The 21,517-nt window shown below is 40.3% G+C and overlaps 1 protein-coding gene across 12 annotated transcripts in view; it reads right to left on the bottom strand.

Annotated features, from left to right (window-relative positions):
- The window catches only part of TNRC6A (trinucleotide repeat containing adaptor 6A), a 196,303-nt gene that overhangs the window by 19,420 nt on the left and 155,366 nt on the right, over positions 1-21,517 (bottom strand). For 7 of the 12 annotated variants that reach the window (XM_030578707.1, XM_030578701.1, XM_030578702.1 and 4 more), the window contains 9 exons: positions 14,845-14,892; positions 7,798-10,383; positions 6,789-6,953; positions 6,174-6,349; positions 5,812-5,892; positions 5,350-5,401; positions 3,054-3,196; positions 2,553-2,699; positions 2,238-2,375 (listed from right to left, as the gene is read on the bottom strand). In XM_030578707.1, the coding sequence (XP_030434567.1) occupies positions 2,238-2,375; positions 2,553-2,699; positions 3,054-3,196; positions 5,350-5,401; positions 5,812-5,892; positions 6,174-6,349; positions 6,789-6,953; positions 7,798-10,383; positions 14,845-14,892 (3,536 nt within the window). The remainder of the gene's footprint in view (positions 1-2,237; positions 2,376-2,552; positions 2,700-3,053; positions 3,197-5,349; positions 5,402-5,811; positions 5,893-6,173; positions 6,350-6,788; positions 6,954-7,797; positions 10,384-14,844; positions 14,893-21,517) is intronic. The other 5 variants (XM_030578708.1, XM_030578709.1, XM_030578706.1 and 2 more) reach the window with 3 other exon arrangements.

Raw genomic sequence — 21,517 nt, 5'->3', positions numbered from 1 at the left:
CCTGTGGCTGGGACAACCTTTCCTCCGTGGGAGGGGGAGGAGGATGGGAAATCGTGGCCTCAGGAACCCTGTGCTCCGAGACATTGGAACGTGAGGGACCCGGCTGAAGGCCTTGGGCTTGATGGTACGCCCAAGGCGTCCAGAACCCCCACTGCTGCGGTCCATGCTCTTGAGGCTGGGGTTCGTGGAACAAGGTAGCAGGTACACCTGTGTCCGGGACATATAGGCTATCCGTCTGAGAGGACACAGACGGCTGGCGGGATGGCCGGGGGGGGCCGAACGAGGCTGGTATGGGTCCCTCGCCCCCGTTGGTGGAGACCTCCTCGGTGCCGGAGACTGGTACCGGGGATCATAACAGTGCCGAGATCGCGACCGGGACCTGCCACCAGCTTGGTGCCGGGAGGTCGACCGGGATCGGGAATGCCGATGGCGCGAGCGGCTGTGGGAGTCTCAGTGCCGGTAGTGATGACTAGAACCGGAGCAGTGCCAAGAGCACCGGGAGGTAGATCTGCGCTGCGAGTACGACGGGTACCACCGTGGTGACCGGTGCCGGGACTGCGAGTGGCGCCTCGATCGAGATCTTCCACGGGACCTAGGTGGAGATCAGTGCCAGCCCACCGACTCCAGGGATGGAGGTCTCATGGCTGCAGGCTTGCCTCTAGACTGAAGAACCCGCACCGGCGGTGCCGGGGGTTGAGGCAGAGCAGACTCAGTCATTGCAATAAGGTTTCTGGCGTAGAGGGGACCGTCAGCTCAACCACGGGTCTCACCAGGGAGCTCTCCAAGACTGGACTCGACGGACCTCTCGGGGCCAGAGTTGACGGTATCACTGGCGTCGGGGCCGCGGCAGGAGTCGGTGCCGGGCGGTCCGCACGAGCCTGCTTCGCAGGAGTAGAGGAAGCCGATGTTCTTCGGTCGGGACCCTGTGCCGGGGAAGTCCAGTGCCGGAGTGGTGTCGGCACTCGGTGCCGAGAAAGGAGGGTGAAGAGCTGCCTCCATAAGGAGAGTCTTTAAACAATGGTCGCTCTCCTTCTTGGTCCGCGGCTTGAAGGCCTTACAAATGCGGTACTTCTCAGATATGTGCGATTCCCCCAGGCACTTTAGGCAGGCGTCGTGGGGATCGCTCGTGGGCATCGGCTTTTTACAGGCCGAGCACGGCTTGAATCCCGGCGAACCGGGCATGAGCCCGGGCACCGCGTGCGGGGAAGGGCTAGAGCCTGAACCTGCTGAACTATACACAATAACTGATTGACAACTATGAACTAATTACTCTATACACTAACGATAACGATATACAACGAGTGAACAAGGAGAAGCTAGGTACGTGGAGGACAGCTATGCCGCACTCCACAGTTCCAACGACCAATACGGTGGTAAGAAGTAACTGAGGAGCGGAAGAGCTGGCAGCGGTATATATCAGGCGCCACAGCGGTTCCACTCCAGGGGGCGACCTGCCGACCCACCGGAGTTGCTAGGGTAAAAATCTTCCTATGAACGTGCATGCGCAGCGCACACACCTAACTGGAATGGATATGAGCAATCACTCGAACAAGAACTCAGGGTATGACTTCAGGATGTCCTCTGTAACTGGGGGAGTATAAATAGGGACAAAAGTGCGCTTTGGAGAGTTAGCTACAGGGTGGGAGGATCCAGGCTAATGTCAGGGATGCCGTTGTCAGCATTACAGGAAAATCAAGCACTTAGAGTTGCGTGCACATGCAGATCACATCTAACGGCACAGTTGCCAACTTAAGGATAAAGAACGAGGAGTACGCGTGGCACCTTAGAGACTAACACTTATTTGGGCATGTATAACTAACTAACTTCGTTAGTCTCTACGGTTCCACACGTACTCCTCGTTCTTTTTGCTGATACAGGCTAACACAGCTACAACTCTCCAACTTAAGGATATTTCCTATGGCTTATTCTCAGCCACGCATCTTCAGATAGTTATAAATATTTTTAAACCACTTTTTCCCCAGGCCCAGAAGAGATTATGTTGTTCGCTGAGAACTGACTTTTTGGGCTGAGAGAAATTCTGAGTTGAGAGAAAAGTTTATTAGGCCATAAACTCAGTAAATGACTGGATAGAATTTGCTCCAAATTATAAGTAATTTTTCAACCGAGACCAAGTATAAACGATTGTACTCCCCGACTGGAATGTTCTGGAAAGCTATGTATGACTGACAATAGGGGAATTCTGGCATGTTAACAGTGGTTGTTCTGTCTTGTATTACCTGAGGGGAGAGTAATGGAGGAGGCACTTGAGCACGTGAATTAGGCTGGGATGAATTAAGAGGTTGTGATGGGGGCTGCTGCATGCTCCTGGGCTGTGCTGCTATATTACCAACGCCAAACACACTGGGATTGCCATTCTGGAAGGAGAAGTTAACATTAGTGACAATACTCCTCTTCTGCGGCTTCCCCCACCCCTATGTATTCAGAATTAGAATTTAACAGTCTATCAGCCAAAACAATAGTCATGCTGCTATTTCAAAAGGAATAAAATGTTCTCATCAAGTAACATGCCAAGGATATGCACATGACCTTACCTGTCTAACAGAATTCAAGTTTTGCATACCCAGCCCTGCTAAGGAGCCAAGGGCTTGGTTAGGTAGTGCACTATTTGAAGGGGGAAGCTTCATGTTTTGATTGGAAATAAACTGCATGTTTTGGGACTCGTCTGCTACAATGCCATCCTGATTGGATAGACACACAGATGTGCAACAACCAGCCAGCAAGCAAGCAGAAGGGAGAAACCATTGCCAGGAACAGAAGGGAAGAGTCACATGACAGTCCGGCATCAGCAGGAAACAGGCAGAAAACAAAAGAGACCAGATTAGTGTTATCTGCACTGCGAGTAGAAGAAGAGTGCTATACAAGTGCTTAGTATTGATAAATAAGTTAAAAGGACAAAACAAGTTTTACAGTTTACTAGTAAAGCCCTAATTTATCTCTGCACCAAGTACAGAAGCTCTGGGACAAATGGATCATGGCTACAGACTGCTGTCTGAATTAATGTTCATAAGGGTTGGAGTTAAGCAGTCACTAACCTTATCAAAGTAAGGACTGCGATCCATGGAAGACTCTTTGGAAATCTGAGGACGAGAACCAGGGCCCTTTCCTACCAACCGATTGTAATCGCCAACGTTCAGGCCATGCTTATCCAACTCTATTCGTTTATCCTGTAATATTCCTAATCAGGGAAAGAAAGAAAGACGATGAAGTTGAAGAGTCCAATTTGTTGCTCAAATACTTAACAGTAAATAAGTCTGTGCTATTTTATCACTGCACTAAACGAGGCACTACTGAATATGATGTTTGAATGATTTAAAACGCTTTTTCTTGTTTTGTCTTAGAGTGCACAAAATACTATGACTGCTATACACGATTGCCAGAAGACTGATTAAACAGATTTTACTAGTCTTCAGACAAAAAACTGATTGCATTATTTTTGTAGAGAACAGGGCAAGTCTCACATGGTGTTTGAAGTTTGTATTTCCAGATGTTAACCACACATTTTCAATACTAGCAGTACAAATTTTCCTGGTTTGCAGTTACATTTACCATCTTCCTTCTATTTGGATGAGAAAATTCCATAAATCCCTTAACAAGTACTTCATTCATTTACAAAAATCCTTCAAAGAAACAATAGATAAAAATAATTTAAGATATCTTATCTGTGTGTACTAATGTCACACTGGATAATTAAACCAGAAAAATTTAAAAATCAAATTTACTTTTTAAAATTTAAGAACAGCCCCACTGGGTCAGACCAAAGGTCCATCTAGCCCAGTATCCTGTTTTCAGACAGTGGCCAGTGCCAAGTGCCCCGGAGGAAATGATCAGAACAGGGAATCACCAAGTGATCCATCTCCTGTCGTCCATTCCCAGCTTCTGGAAAACGGAGGCTAGGAACACCATCCCTGCCCACCCTGGTTAACAGCCATTGATGGACCTATCCTTCATGAACTTATCTAGTTCTTTTTTGAACCCTGATATAGTCTTGGCCTCACAACACCTTCTAGCAATGAGTTCCACAAGTTGATTGTATGTTGTGTAAAGAAATACTTCCTTATGTTTGTTTTTAAACCTGTTGCCAATTAATTTAATGAGTAAATAACACTTCCTTATTTACTTTCTCCACACCAGTCATTTTATAGACCGCTCATATCCCTCCTTAGTTGTCTCTTTGCCAAGCAGAAAAGTCCCAGTCTTATTAGTCTCTCGACATATGGAAGTGGTTTCATACCCCTAATCATTTTTGTTGCCCTTTTCTGAACCTTTTCCAATTCCAATACATCTTTTTTGACATGGGGCAACCAGATCTGCATGCACAATTCAAGATGTGAGCATACCATGGATTTATGTAGAGGCAATATGATATTTTCTGTCTTATTATCTATTCCTTTCCTAATGATTCCTAACATTGTTAAGCTTTGACTGCCACTGCACATTGCATGGATTTTTGTTTACATTTTCCCTTTTAGCTTGTCCAATAGGAATTAGCTATTCAGTTTAATTCTCTATCTCCTGCCGCACTGTGCAGGGGAATGTAAATCTCAATTTAAAAAAAGCATGAAATAACTTAACACAATGACCTTAATGTAAATATTTATAATTTGTTTACAATTTTCTTTACACAATCTTAGAGTAAGGACCCAAACTACCTGACAATGTGCAAAATTCTGAACAAATTCTGCTCATCTTTGAGATGCAATCACAGAATGGTCATCTTGTAACTAGTGGATACTGTTTGTTCCTCCACAAGAGACTTCTACTGTACACCTTTTGTTTTCATTCATTATTCAAAGTAATTCTACTATGTTTATTTGCTAGAGGAAACCTTTCAAATTTACTATGAATAGACCAGTTTCACATAAACAGACTTTCATTAATGAGAGGTTACAGTAAAGATAAATATACTTCTAAAATATTCTCAGCATGTAAGTTTCTCTTTTATAGATAATGAAAACCTCTTTGGACAGCTAAATTTGTTGTTTCTAAGATAAACTAAATGCATTAGTGATTAATGTATCAAATCTATGTTTCCAGTAGCAACCAAGTTGCTCAGGAGGAGGCCAAGATAGGTTTAAGTTCATATTTAGGCTCCCATCATGTCAACACTTATGCACACGCTTAACTTTACTTATGCATAATTCCATTGCCACCAATGGGACTACTTATATATGTCAAGTTTCCCATGTGGCAAGCATTTACATAATCAGGACCTCCATTTCTTTAGGGGAATGAGAATCATTTTTTAGTAACTCAGGAGAGGATGCAAACAAAAAGATGTGGAATACAGATTTGACAGTTAAATACAAGACTAATTTCCCTTATGCTTACCTCCAGACATGTCCAACTTATTGCTCGGTATGGTTTCTTCTGGTGATTCTCTCTGAAGTAATAAAATGAATCAGTTTAGTAAGAACCGTTTAAAAAAGTTAACACAAAGGAGATCCAGATACAGGGAGTATTTCATTCAACCCTGCAAGAAAGAATAATTAAACTTTTGACAAAGCAAGTGTGATTTTGCAAGCATTTTTTCCTATTTTCTAATCCCTCTATCGATGAAGACAGACATCTTCAGACACACAAAAATATTGATGATCTGGTACACGCTACTAGAATTAAAACTCAGTAATGTTTATAAGAAGTTTTTCAAACACCAGATGTTCTTATATTGAAGATCTGAACAGTAAAGGAATGAAAAAAACAAATCAAAGAAGAAAGGAGTTAATCTAAACTTGAAAATGATTTAATTGAAACAAGGGTATTTATCAAGCCTGACAAACATACCATACTTACTGAAAAACTGAGATTTGTGAACTGCTTAATGAATGGATTTATCCACGTTTCATCTTGTTTATTTCCACCTTTCATTGTTCCCTTAAAAATAAAAGGGATTACTGTGATACTTGAAACAGTCACCAGCACGTACATTACATTGTACGAAAGGATTAAATTAAAATGTAAACAAGGATTAAGCCTTCCTACATAATTGTACAACATAGAATTCAATGGGGTCCTTAATACTGACTGGGGCATTTAGAAGTTCTCCCCACAAAATAGTTCCTGTGTGAGAGGCTTTTAGGAATTACATTCATTTTCTGTCCCTCAGACTTCCTGCATTCTTAAATTCCAGCCTCACCTCGTAAAGTCATAATTACCTTTGTAGGCATTTTTTTCATGTACGGTGGCCAATTCAAAGATGGGTTAACTTCTTGGGAAGAACTGCTGTTCCACATTCCAATCTCTACATCATCATCTTCCTCCCAGCTGGTCTGACGACTCCCTGGCAATGACATATCATCACCACACCAACCATCTTGCATAGATTTAGGCCCTGGATGTAAAGATTTTTCAGTCATGAACTAACCCCCTTTAATGCAAATACATATTAAGGTTGCCAGACTATATTCAATTGTTAAGTAAAACTATATTATTGTGACAAACCTGATATTCTGCCATAATCTTGTGAATCCAGGGGGATCAAAGGCAACAGAAAAAGAAATCAACCAACAGCATTTGTTTTAACTTATGTCACTAGTTTTAAAAAAGCTGCTAATTTCCCATTATTAAAAATATTAATGAAAATAGAACTTATCTTCAGTACCTAAGATCTGAGAAAGTCACTAGCAAATTTACAGACAGCACATCTACCTTTTGTATTTATGTAAATGTCAAGATACAAGACTTTTATATCTGAATTCACAATCAAACTTCTTGGTCACTATTTCACACTTCACCACCTGCATACTTAAAGAAGCTGCAAAAGCACATACCAGGTTTACTTGAAGCCTGCTGACCAACAGAAGCATTTCCCCAGCCAGAGGTGCCTGCTGCATCACTGATGGGCTCTCCCCAGCTAGTACCAGTATCCATGGGTTTACCCCACGCTGACGTTCCATTATCTACAGTAGTGGCAGGAGTAGAAGGCTCTCCCCAACCTTTTTAAAGCAGTAGGAGTTATTGGTAAGTCTTAAAACATTATTACATGCTGAGGGGTTCTTTACACTCATCATATTATACAACACCCCATAACTAAAAGCAAGATAAATACACATTTTAAATCGAGCAAAATATTGCAGTTTTAAGATTCTTCATGAGGAAAAAAACTAAACATAACACCAGTTCCATACATGAAGACATTACATTTTGAGTACAGACATCTCAAATGAGAAGACACTAAACATCTAAAAACGTGACTCCATTTCTCCTTTGGATCGGATTCAATTGCAATTGAAAATTACTGGAAGGCAAATACTTTCTTCGATATACTGTGCAAGCTCAACTACCCTTTCCCCCAATCTATTAAGGTCAGAGCTCTTTTTCTGAGGTCCAAAACTGCTACTGCAATATAAATACACTCCCAGTGCCCACCCTCACCATGAAGTGAACAGCAAAGTGCCCTCCTCATTGTTGGCAATAAAAATTCTGTATTAAGGACACAGGTGAAGCCTTGAGTCCACACTGTACCTTGCAGACACCTCTTAATGCCACTCTGTTTGCCATAGAGGCTTAAAGTTAATGTCACAGCTGAAATTAATTAAAATCTGGAGCTACATGCAAAGCAAAAGTGCTTCCCTTTCTTGCTGTTGCTTTTTTTTTTTTTTTAATTTCAGAAAGATTCCTTCAAATAAAATACAAGCACTGAAAATCTATTTGCACTCCTCTCAGTTCTCTGACAAAACTATTCCCCAGCTTATAGAAGTTTCTAGTTTCAAATAAAGTCCAGAGAAGTGTTTCATAATTGCCCAAGAAAACACAAGTCTAGGTAAAATGAAGCCTTACCAGAACCATTACTGCTCTCCTTGTTGGACATGGCACTTGAAGGCAGTAGCTGCTGATGTACCTGTGCTTGCTGGTCTGAACTGCTGCTACTGTTTGGGACATTTTTATTCCACATATTCACATTTTTGTAGTTGTATTTGCTTGGATCACCCCAAGCAGAAGTTCCATCATCAATTTCCATTTTACGGCGTATTGATTCTGGGGATGGCTCCTCCCATCCTGTGGGTTCCTCTTCCTTTGCTGGACTTGGTATTGGTCCACCCAACCACCCAGAACCTGGTGGTTTATTTGTGGTAGATGGTGTTCCCCAAGATCCAACATCTTGCTGCTTGTTCCAGTCCGGGGAGGTGACTGGCTTTGACGACTCACTCCAACCTTGAGGCTGATTTGATTTGGGAGGTTCTCCCCAGCCCTGGCTCTGATTAGACTTTGCAGGCTCATCCCATCCTGAAGAATTATTTGGGTTTGTATTACTACTTCCCCAAGTAACAGAATTTGATTTTGCAGACTCATTCCAACCAGATACTGATCTGTCACTGTCACTACCTCCTGAACTAGATTTCTTAGCCTCACCCCAATGGTTGCTTCTTGAATTTTCTCCCCAGCTGTCGTTGGCAGAAATTGCCCAACCTTGGCTGGCTTTTTGTCCATCTACCCATCCCTGTTTGATCTTCTGTGCATCATTCCAAGACGACTTGTCCTCTTTGCCACTTACCCATATTTGATTGCTCTTGACCATTACTGTAGCAGCAGAATCCTCTTCCCACCCCCCTTGGCTGTTGGAGCCTTTGGAGTCTCCCCACCTTGTAGCAGACTTTGGATCTCCCCACCCTGACATAGATGAGGTATCATTAACATTAGGGCTAGGTCTCTCCACACATCCCCCTGAGCTGGAAGTCTGTGTCACAGAGCCTCCCCAGGCCTCTGTCCCATTGTCAGTCTTTCTTTCAACTCTTGGCGATGTTTCAGTATCCCAGGCAGTGTTTTGTTTAATTGGAGTCTGTCCCCAACCAGAGTTGGAAAGGACACGTGGATCTAAGTCAGTTCTGCTCACTATACTTTGGAGTAATGCATGCTGGTCAACTTTTCTTCTCTCTCGGTTCTGTCCTTCTGCAGTTACTTTATCATCATGGCATCCAGTGCTCTCTGTACTACCCTCGCTATCCCCTGTTTTGGCCCATACATTGTTCTGCTCAGTTATCTGAGATGCAGCAGAATTCTGGCTATTAAGATCATCCTCTTCAGCAGATTTCCACCCATTTGTAAACTTCCTGCTATTTCCATTTACGCTTTCATTGGAATGCTGATTGCTAGGCAGTTTATTCCATTCCCCATTTGAAATGCTAGTGCCAGTGTTTTGTGCAGGGTTGGCCCATCCTCTTCGACTTCCTCCAGAACTCGCACCATTTGCGCTGCCCCATGGCATATTTTGGGAGTTGACTGTCCCTCCCTCCCATACCCCTCCTCCTTTATTCCCATTGATTTGAAAATTAGTGCTGCCATGCCCATTGCTGCCAGGCTGTGTTAGAGTTGCATTCACAGTGTCACCATTAGCTTGGCTGTTTGGGCCTGAACATGTGTCTCCAGAGTAATTAGAACCATAGGTAACCCACGTAGTACCATAAGATCCACCATTTTTTGCCTCACCATTGCTAAGATGAGAAGTGGAAGTGCCATTTGTAACTGGAGAGGCCTGAATCTGAGAATGATTCATTGTGCTCACACGCCAGGCCCCAGGCCCTGTATTATTAGGCAGTTCGTTAGTCTGTACTGAACCAGCAGAGTTTGGTAAACTAGAGGTCATAAAGTTAGTAGTGTTATTTGGTCCATTCATTTCAGTGTTAAGGTTTTGAGGTTGTCCACTGAATGAAACCTTCCTTGTACCATTCACTTCAGAATCACAATTTTCCTGAAGGCTTGCCCAGGAACCATGGGCTGAACCACCCACTTTAGAGTTAATATTCTGATTGTTAGACTTCTGACCTATGGTACTGCACTGAATATTTGTGCCAGAATTACCACTCCCTACAGACCCTTTCAGGGCATGTCCATTGTTCTCCAATACAGGCCAGGCACCATGGTTGCCTTTTGAATTCAAAGTGCTTGGATTTAACCCTCCATTTGATGAAGAGTTTATGGTGCCCCAAGCATTCATTCTATTGTTGCTACTTTCAGATTTGCTGTCAGGAGCATCCACAGAAACTTGACATGTGCTTATTATGGTTCCATGGGATAAACCCCATGGCCCATTAATACTTCCATTGCCCACATTATTGCTGTTGCTACCAACCACAAACTTATTTTGAGAACCATGTCCAATGCCATTCCGACCGCTATCATTTTCACCACCTGTGCTCCCTGAAGCCATTATAACAAGATTTCTCTCTGACCCAGAGCTAGAGGCGGAGTCAGTGTCCATACATTCTGAAGCCAACTCTGGGTCACTGCCTGTGATTGATGGCCATGCTTCTTTGTCAGAACCGTCTACAATAACTTTATCCCAGTTTGTGCTGGAGTCACTATTTGAAGAGACTGGTCCCCAGTGAGAATTTTCATAATGGGATCCTAGACCACTGTGGTTCAGATCTAGAAAGAAAAGGAAAACAAAAGAGTGCATCTGTAAATTCAAGAATTTTACTTCAGTTAACACTCCCCCCAAAAAAACTACAGTAGAACCTCAGACGTACGAACATCAGTTACAAACTGACCAGTCAACCACACACCTCATTAGGAACGGGAAGTATGCAATTAGGCAGCAGTAGAGATCCATATTTTATATTTCCCCCCCTCACCCCTACACCTACTAAAAAATAAAGGGAAAGTAAAAAAAGATTTGACAAGGTAAGGAAACTGTTTCTGTGCTTGTTTCATTTACATTAAGAGGGTTAAAAGCAACATTTTTCTTCTGCATAGTAAAGTTTCAAAGTTGTATTAAGTCAATGTTCAGTTGTAAACTTTTGAAACAACCCAGAATGTTTTGTTCAGAGTTATGAACAACCTCCATTCCCAAGGTGTTTGTAACTCTGAGGTTTTACTGTCATAAGACAAATACAACAATTCAAAGAGAGAGGTATTGCACAGATTACGCTAACACTTTTATCACTGGATGTTATGACGACATTAATATATCAATTGCCACATAATATGTAGCAGAACACTTAGCAAGGGCATGGAAAAATATATTCATATATTTGAGGTATGAAATTAAATATGGCATCCCTAATAAACTACAGTTTGGATTGCCATTACAGTTTGTGTTTTTAATTATACCGCTCACGTGTAGAATACTTTATGAAAGGGGCACTATACAAAATCAAAAAACAAAACAACTGTTAAAGCCTGAAAGCGATGTTCGGAAAAGGAGAATGTTATATATAACAGAAAGTTAAACAGACTACTATGCAACAGTTGCCAGGGAAAAGTATGGAAAGAAACACCATTAAAGGACATTGAAAATATCTTAAGTGACAGGTTATTCGAGGTATTTACTTTTGTACATCATCCTCCATACGTAGAATAAGAAAGTGCTTTACAGGAAGTCACTTCAAAGAAAAAAAAAAAGGGAAAGTAACGGGGAGATTTAAAAGGAAATGGCTTAGGGCAAGGTTCAATTCTACAGAAGGCAGCAAAGATTAAGACCATTCTGTGGAAGGGAGAGCAAGAGGGAAACTCTATTGTGATATTCACAGTTATAAGGAACAGAGTAAAAGCTGATCACTCCTCCTGCTGTGGAATTCACTGATATGGAGTGCAAATCAAGTAGCATGGCTGAATTTGTATCTGTGCAAGATAAAACATTTTCTCTTTCAGGGTATAAGCTGATCACATGCATGAATCAAGACGAAATTCTCCCCAGCTATTTATAAGTATTTCCCAGTTGGCTACATGCAGAATAAGTTTTTAACTTTCTATTAAAGTGTCAGATACAGGCTGCTGCCAAAGGCAGAACAGCATACCAAAAGGTGTGTATTTTGCCACGCATTGGGTCATGCTGAGTTTTTAAAACTCTATTATAGAGACTTGAACTCCTTTTTCATCCATCAAACCGACAATCTGAACAAAACTGCTTCCCCACATCAATTTTTTTTTAAAGTTTGCTGCAAGTTATATGAAAACCCAACTAACAGCAGGATAGCCATTTGGAAACACAGTACTATAAAAACATGCAATGCTTGAACAATGAATAATATGAAGCAAAATACCAAAACCTAATAAAAGGTGAGGAAAAACTGTCAGGTAAGTTACTGGTTTAATATTTGTATGAAGAAGAAAAAAAGCAGCATAATATTACATTCTCAAATATATTTTATACCTGGAGAAAATGACTTCCCACCACAGTAAGACATCCAGGATTTGCTAAGCAAACAGCACACACTTTTCTTTTAAGCTAACACAATTAACACCTTTGCTTCAGAATATTCAAAATCTGAATATTCAAACACTTGATAGCCTTATTTACCTGGGTACATATTTCTCTGCTAAACATGTATTTCTGTTCAGTGGACTTATACAAGCCCCCTAGATAAATATGTTCTCCTTTAGATGGTAGTTATGGAAAATGCAGAGTTTGTGGAGGAACACAGAGTACTAGCGCTTTTACTAATGTGTATTTGACTTAAAAGGGACACAAGCTAATTTCAGACAAATCTCTTGCTTATTCCACTACTGTCTTTTTATATCAGCAAGTCTCAAGCTTTCACAGTTGTTATTTAGCCTGTTTAAAGCACGAACAGTGACTAAGGCACTTTACAGTCAGTCTTGAAGACATGACACCACCCTCAAAAAATTTACAATTTAAATAGGTAACATAAAACTAGAGAAGAATGAGCAGGGGAATAATTAAAGCCAAGTGATGTAAATTCACTTTATCTAGCTAACATCTAGTCTAAGGATCAATTTGTAGGCAATAGCACCTTGCATCTAATCTCAAGAATTATGCTGATTTTGATTAGTAGAACACCCCCAAGATATTGTAACCATTAATACTTTTAAATAAAGCTAGAGTATGAACTCCACCACTATTAATATTTCACTCATTTGCTGGAATTTTTTAATGTGTTTTTAAAAATGACATTTAGAAAAAAGGTTACATCTTAAAATATTGACATTACTTATGAGCTTTTCATGTTTCTTTGACATATGCCTTAAGGACTGGTATAGAATTGAAGCATAAATATTGGGTCAGATTTTTATTTAAAAAAATAGCAGCCTTAATTTTAAAATGACTGCCAAAGCAAAGACCTTATTCCTGCATCTCTCTGCCAATATGTGTGTCACTGAATGTATCAATGAAAATGCTTTGACAAAGTAACTGAATGGCTTTATTTCAATGAAATCTTGCAAAAGATTTTGAAAGGCAATGACTTTACAGCAATATGAAGGATTTTTTTCTTTGCATTCTACTCAGATATGAAGTTCAGCAAAAATAATCACTGCAAGACTAGCTAGAGCGCGCTACACAAAAAAGCGTTCTGAGATTGCACTGAAAAAAAATCTCTTAGTAGACCTCTTATAAAATATACTTTTGTTTTAAAAGTCAACATCAAAAATTCGGGTCTGTGTTCCTTGATAAGATCCCCAGAGCTTGATACTACTTGCTGATGAAAACAGGCTAAAAGACTTAGACTAGTAACCGTAAGGTTGTTTATGTCTTTCTTCACCAGTTTATTTTATATAATCTTTAGAATTAAGTCAACTATATACCAAAAGTAGAGATTGCAACATTATGCACCAGCTATTATGTATTTTTAAACTGCAAGAAAGAAGTTTCTTTTCAACTGCTCAGACTCAAAGACCTTGCAGTGAAGATTTTCAAAAGTTCATGGAAATAAGAAAATATTTTGGACCTGTGGTTCCCCACATTATGGTACTGCTACAATTACAAAGGCTGCGGCAATGAAAACGGATAAGAAAATGTATAAAAAAAGATCTGAATCAGCACATTTCATACTTGAGGTATTACAATGTAATGAGTAAAACAAGCGAAGTACAGTTACTGTGTAAGCAAACAATCACTACAACGTACTCCAGCAGCCCAAAACCATACATGTGAGAACTTGTTTTGTTCAGAGAAAGATTATGACTTGAACACCAAGACTTCAGTTTACTATCTCAATGGAAGATGACGACTTTCTCAGTTCTCTCCTCTTTCTACGCTAAGCATGAGGCAATCTCAACATAAAATATGAACCAACAGCCTTAAGGCTCAGAAGCAAGTGACCTAGTTGTAACTAGTCTACTAAAAAAGCCCATTAAGTTACTCAACTTCCAACACAACTTAGCACAAGTTAAAATGTCTAGAAGTATGTCTGCTGCCAACAGTTAATTCTATGATATTGTCAAGCACATAAGTACCCAAACATTATTCAGCAAAAGTCTGTTCTTAATAAGTACTCTGCATGAACCTTAAAAGGAGCTGTATATTGTATTAGTTGTAATTCTGATTGATTGACTGACTAGTCCAAAGAGAAAAATAATATCTGTCTAAGCTTCTAAGATGTAACAAGGGATAAAAACACTGAAGGCTGACGGATCCTTCAGTTACAGGACACATGAAAGCTGCCAAAAAAACATGGACAACTGAACGTTTTATATGGTTGTTGCTAACTGAGGGGAAAAAAAAACCACATTTCTTGGTTTTATGTTACTTAACTAGCTGAAGAAACGAATCAGAAAAACCTGAAATTTCATAATACTATGGATACTTATTGATGTATATAATACAGTATTTATTTAGTATCACTGGTCACAATTATTTATCATACATAGCACCTAACTGTGCACTGGAACCTACTAGTGTAGTCCAGAACTTTGCCCCAGAGAATTTATATATAAAATTAAGAACTCATAACCTAATTGTAGTATATAAGTGCAGAAACAAACAGTAAGCATTTAAGTCATACACATTAACAGTCAAGGTTCTAAAACAACCACCAACCAAGAAGCAAAATCAATAAATAATTGTGCAAGTAGTTACTGAAATATGTAGCTCTTATAAACATACACATAGTGCACAACAAACACGAGACTGAAATAGGTATGCATCACCTGACTGGTTAGGGGAATGGCTGACCAAGTCCCGAATGGGAGGCATGCCTATGAAAAAGCAAAAAATTACAGAATTGTTATTGAATTAAAGTATTAATTAGGATTATTCCACAAAGCACTCTATTTTAGGACCAGTTTATCATTATCCTTTCTCAGAAGAGAAGTTTTTCTTGTCAAAAGGGAAGCCCTTCATCTTCATTCGCTAGTGTTAGTAGCTGCAAATTATAAACCATCTCATATAGCTCTAGGACGGGGTGCCCAACCTGTGGCTCTGGAGCCACATGCGGCTCTTCAGAAGTTAATATGTGGCCCCTTGCATAGGCGCTGACTCCGAGGCTGGAGATATAGATGCTAACTTTCCAATGTGCTATGGGGTGCTCACTGCTCAACCCTCTTCCCCCATGGCACCTTCTCCTGAGCCTGCCATGTCCTCGCTCCTCCCCCTCCTCACCAGAGTCTCTTCCGCATTGTGGGGTGAGCAAGAGGCTTGGGGAGGGAGGAGTCACCGCTGATTGGCAGGGTTGCCGGAGGGTGGGAAGAGCTGGAAGGGGGTAGTGGATGGGGGGCTGCTGACATATTACTGTGGCTCTATGCCAATGTTCATTGGTAAATTCTGGCTCCTTCTGAGGCTCAGGTTGGCCACCCCTGCTCTAGAAGCTGCAATAAATACAAAATGTATCTGACAAATAAAACTTCAATTTTTTACTAATACCTTGCCAAAACACCACTGTATATGCAAAAATTTTGTATTTATAAATTTTGCATTTCATTTTTGCTCAGTGTTTCCATCCCTACTTGATTTCTATTAACTTGAAGTTTTGTTTTTAAAATTAAAAAAAACCACCCGATTAAAGTATAACTAGTTTAAAAAATTCTTGACTTATAAAAAATTAACTGGACTTGTTAGATAGCTTTGTATTAATGGCAAAAATGACGGTACCATAAAATTGTCTCTTTTGTTAAATTCATGATACTATAAGAATCACAGAATTTGAACACTGCCCTCTAGCCTAGTGGATCTTAATCTTTCCAGACAACTGGACCCCTTTCAGGAGTCTGATTTGTCTTACATGCTCAAGGTTTCAACTCACTTTAAAACTACTTGCTTACAAAATCAGACAAACATACGAAAGTGTCACAGTATGCTATTCTGAAAAAATGCTTACTTTCTCATGCGTGTGTGTATGAAATTTTAGTTTGTACTGACTTCGCTGGTGCTTTTTGTGTAGCCTGTTATAAAACCAGGCAAATATCTAGATGAATTAATGTACCCTCTGAAAGACCTCTGCATACCCCCAAGGGCACATGTACTCCCGATTGAGAACCACTGCCCTCACCCATCCCTGGTCTCACTATTAAGCAAATAGTCTTGCAATATCCTTGGACAGTGTGATTTATTCTTCAGATGAAAGCCTTTTCCTTATCTGCTCATATTTTGCTTCTTGGTTTATTATAAATTTGTATTGCACCATAGGACCTATCCACGTTTGTTTTGGATGGGCTGACTAAGCCAAACTTCTAAACACTACATACAATTTTTTGCTAGCTTCTGCCTCCTGCAACAGGTTAACATTTTCTTTGACAATGTATGTAATCAAATTGTGTAACAGTTTTAAATCTCCCTAGCTCCCCCTTTATAAAATCTATTACATTCAAGATTTAGAAGGCTTCCCAAATTAATTTGAGCCCCACAATTACTAAGAACCTTTCAAACTCCAACCCTGCCCTCTTTTTTTTTTTCTTTTTTTTTAGCAAATTACCCAGGGCAGCTTGAATCACATTGCAGTACATTTTGTTTCTGCATGCTCCTGTTTTAATACAATTTTACAGTTGCATTGTCAAGGCACAAGGATAAAAGGAGACTTGCCCAAAATCAGACAAAGACTCAAAGTAACTCAGCCTGGATTAAAGCCAAAATCCTGATGGCTTCTAATCCATTGCTCTATGGGGAAGTACCTCATAATATGCCTCCCCAGTTTTTAATAATTATTTGTAACAGCCATATATACAGCTCACTGTAGCAAGCAGTCAGTAGTCCAGTAACTATCTGCTTATCGTTTTGGTTTATATTACAAACTAATGAATATTTTAAGATCGACAAGACAGAACACTGGGTTGTCATGGTAAAAAACAGAAGAGGAGAGATTTATTCTAAAAATTTACCTCACATGGTTTACAAATGGGGAAAAGTTTTGATAAAGAAAACTATTATGATTGGCATGGATACACTCAAACAAGAGCTGCTTGTAAACAGATCTCAGAAAGTATTTCCCATGGTTTCAGCCTTAAGAATGTTCCATAGGTGAGCTCCATTTGGAAGACGTTAATCCTTGAGGAAAAAGGATTCACCACATGTTCTCAGAGTACAAATATAACACCTGCTTGTAGAGCTATTAGGACCTTCCCAAACTAGCTTTACTCCATAACAGAACAAACTAATTTTCAAAATGGAGAAGTGTGGGTCCATGGGAATATAGGCAATAAACTACCTTTTATTGACGATAAATACTAGTTAAGGATGCCCAGTCTAGAAGAATTACGATCAGTCTACACTGGCCAAGGAAATCAATATTAGCATAAATTGTTAATCTGCTTTCCCTGGCCTTTACAGAGAACCTAACAAACAAGAGGGTAAGTTTGCTTCTAGGAATAAACTCACAAAAAGCCTGCATTTAGATGTTGGGCATCTGACAGACACTCAGAATGGAGCTGTCAGATCTCTGAATCTTGACTACCTTCACCTAAAAATGCAGAGAGGATACAAGCACATAGAATACAAAGTTCTATTTATTGTAATTTGTGAATATCAGTTTACAAAACCTGTACAAAATGAGGCGAGTTAGGGAGAGAGTTTTCAACTCTAATCTTAATTCCCTTATTTTTATGGTTTTGCAGGGGTTTGTCCATATAGTGCACACATTAGCCCAATTTTACGCAAATTAGTTGCCAGCTTTTTTTCCTTCTTGAATCTCTTGCAAGCCTATTTAAATCAGACGCACTTTGTTCACAGTCCACATTCTCATTCTGTATTGAAGTTATTTGTGTATTCAGAACATCACAGGGTTAATTTCTTAGAGCAGGATGTGGATATTCATTCCACTGATTGAAAATATCTGCTTCTGTAGATGTGGGAAGCACTTTACATCCTCAGGACTGTAACAATCACTGGTGTTCTTATTAAACAGTTGCTGGAGCCATGTCATCAGGGTATATGGTACACTCCTTCCAATGGGTTACAGGATTGCATATTATCTCAGCCTGATTGTTCGGTTTTACCATCTGGGATACTGAATGTACCACAGGGACATTATTGTATGTTTCGGAAAGGGGTAAGCAGGGTACATTAGGTGGAAGAAGGTTCCATGAGTATTAGGCAAATCTTGATGAAAGCAATATGCATTAGCATGGGTTTCAAGGCTCAGACATTCTTCTTGATTTTACTAACCTCTCGTCTCCTAGTGAAGCACAGAATTCTTCGCTGAACAGTTTATCTGCGCATAGGTGTTTTTTTAAAAGTGAAGGACTTTAAGGCATTATTTTACCTTCCTGATGTTCTGATCTCTTTAATTTCTGGAATGGAATACTACTACTAGGGTGTGGACCTAAGATCTTTTTTGATGGCTGGGGGAAGGAGAAGATAGAAGTAACAAAACAACAAGATTAGCAGATTATTCACATCAGTTTTCATCAGAAATGATAGCAGCAAGTGACATCTTCAAGTGGCTCTTCTGCAGTCAAACCATGGTAGTCTCCAAAGCATGCTCTGACTGTGGTCTCCAAAGTGGGGTGCACAAGAGGATCCTTGGGGGTGCGCAGCAGGACAAGTGCTTTCTGCCCTACCCCTCGCTTTGTCAGTTCAAGCGGGAGTCCGAGCAGCCCCAGCCCCCCGCCCCACATCAGCAGTTCGGGCAGAAGTCCGAGCGGCATTTTTTTTGCTTCAGCAAAAATGGCAGAGCCGGCACAGCTGGGAGTGCTCAAAATTTTTTTTTACTGATGGGGTGCGCGATCGAAAAAGTTTGGAGACCACTGCTCTACGATACACTGTTTAGTGTAATCCAGTCTTTGTACTTTATCATCTTATCTACAGATCCCAAAGCACCTTACACACATTAAACCTCTACCCCTCTGGACATTATCCCTACTTCATACATGAGGAAATGAAGCCTTAGGTCACACAAAATGCATGTGGCACAGATGGGGGGTAATTAACTATTAGACCCATTCTCTTACACATGACAATTCCATGAGATTAAAATGCAAAGTGACAGGGGATCTGGTAGCACAGTGACTGTCTGGGTGCAACAGCTCACACACCCTGTTTTGAAAAGTGGACAAAGGATGGCCGGGACAACTGGATTATTCTCTCCTCTCTGGAAAAGTTCCATGGGGCCTTTTATTGGCCATCTGGACAATCAAAGATCCAGAAGGGAACTAGATTTAACATCTTATTCAAAGAACAGCAGCATCTCATACCATTAGTACAACACTGCTGTGTCACTATTGGAGGAAGAAACCAGTATCTTCTAGCTCAGAGATTACTCAGCCATACTTGTAAGTGCTCAGTATTACATCAAACAAAGCCAGAAAGAGAAGAGTCCACTTAGCTGTAAATAAATATTTTCCACAGGTTGGAATCTTATCAACCGCATCAGAAGAAAAATAAATAAGAGGCTGTGTTGGAATGTAATACTTAACAATGTAACCAGTTTCTAACAGTTTGCCTTGAGGGAGAAAATTTTAATAAATTACACGTGAATCTCTCTTTGACATCACAGGCCACAGACAATGGAGAAAAAAAAATCTGTAAAAACTCGTTTTTTTTTAAAAAATGGTTAGATTGTGCTCATTTTGTTACAAACACAAAACTGAAGAGTTTAATCCCCAATGTAAGAAATCACTACCTAGATTAAAAAAAACAACACATCAACAATCCATACCATTTTAGTTTGGCTACGCATTTGTACAGTGTTTGACAGCAACAAACCTGACAGTTTACCTTCATTTTAAATACTGTTATCTTCTAGAGTCTGTGATGAGTTCAAAGATATAACATGGAGCAAAGTATCACGGTTTTCCTAAGAATTCTTTTAAAAAGGAAAATCGCCTTTTTGTAACTGGAGTGCTTTACATCATAGCCTCTGTAGTGCCACTCAGTGATCTTAAGAAATACTATAAATTACAGCCAAGTTTAGATGGCTCAGGTGAAACAGTTGCATCATAACTGCTAAATGTCTTTCAAACAAGTAAATGCAGGTACAAAAACCAGCATAAGAAACACAAACACTTATGGAGAAGATGATGGCTGAGTGTGGAATGCCAAAATGCTTTGTAAATTCCTGGAACTGGAGCGATTTCCTTCCAGTCAAGCATACACTACTTTTACCTTACTAACAAAAGATCAATAAATTATAACTTAGTTCATTCATTAAAAGTGCAAACTTATTCATGGATTCCAGGGTCAGAAGGGACCATTGTGAGCATTTAGTGTGATGTCTTTTATAACATAGACCATAGAACTTCCTCAAAATTAATTCCTAAGGCAGGTCTTTTAGAAAAAGATCCAATTTTGATTTAAAATGTCAGTGATGGAGAAACCACCATGACCCTTGGTAAAATGTTCCAATGGTTAACTGCTGTCACTGTTAAAAATGTACATCCTATACATCCAACATATGAACTCTTTATTACACTGTTGTGAAAGTATTTGAACAGTAGGTTGCTCAAGCCAATAAGGACAAAGAAGGATCAGAGTAAAGAGCTTATGAAAAAAAAAGAAAATATTGATATGAACAGCAGTCATTCTCCTCTCAGATTCCAGAGAAGCAGATCCTATAAGAGGCCAAGATACTCTGTTGGCAGAGACAGTACTTGGGGCTAGATCTGTGCGTGGACACAAATTTATATCTGCAGATGCAGATATCTGTGGATATAAATCAGTATCCATGGAACCGCAGGGACGAAAGGAGCAGAACATGTGGCTGCTGCTCCCAGGAGCCAGTGCCCTAGGCCAGCAGCTCCTCTGGCGTGGCTGTACTGCCCCGCAGCCCCACTCCTGTCCCTTCCATTGAGCTGTCTCTCCTGTCTGGGGACGTGCGTGCCATTTGAACACAAGAGCGCAACCAGGGACAGGTGCCAGTGAGCCTGGTGCCAGCCCCATCAGGTGGGGTGGGGACAGTATAGCCACGACGGAGGAGCTGTCAGCGTAGGGTGCTGTCTCCCAGGAGCAGCGGTACTATGTTCAGCTCCTTTCACCACTGCGGTTCCCGGGAGAGTCCTGCGGTTCCACAGATATTGATTTATATCCACAGATCTAAATTTGTATCCGTGCAGGGCTCTACTTGGAGTACATGAACAAATCTAATCTCTTTAGCAACATAAACCTACATCAGAATAATGGCGTTGATTTTTTTCACCCACAAATTCAAGGTGATGTCACTGGATCTGAAACAAGAAACTTATTTTGAGGATGCTGTTCAGATTCCTGAATATTGGACATAGCTCTACACACAGAATTTTGGCAAAGTCTTTACATAAAGGGGTTCCCTTTAAAGGGAGATCTAGAAAAAGGATATTAATATTCATCTAAACTTAAACCTACATTGTTCAAAGGTAGATATGCATCTGTATGGTATAGAAACTGCATTAGTCAATAACTAAGATGAGCTGAGAATGA

This window comes from Gopherus evgoodei, chromosome 10 (genome assembly GCF_007399415.2).
Source record: "Gopherus evgoodei ecotype Sinaloan lineage chromosome 10, rGopEvg1_v1.p, whole genome shotgun sequence".
NCBI lineage: Eukaryota > Metazoa > Chordata > Testudines > Testudinidae > Gopherus > Gopherus evgoodei.
The sequence above is the reverse complement of the archived record's forward strand: the minus strand, read 5'-3'. Positions and strand labels throughout refer to the sequence as shown.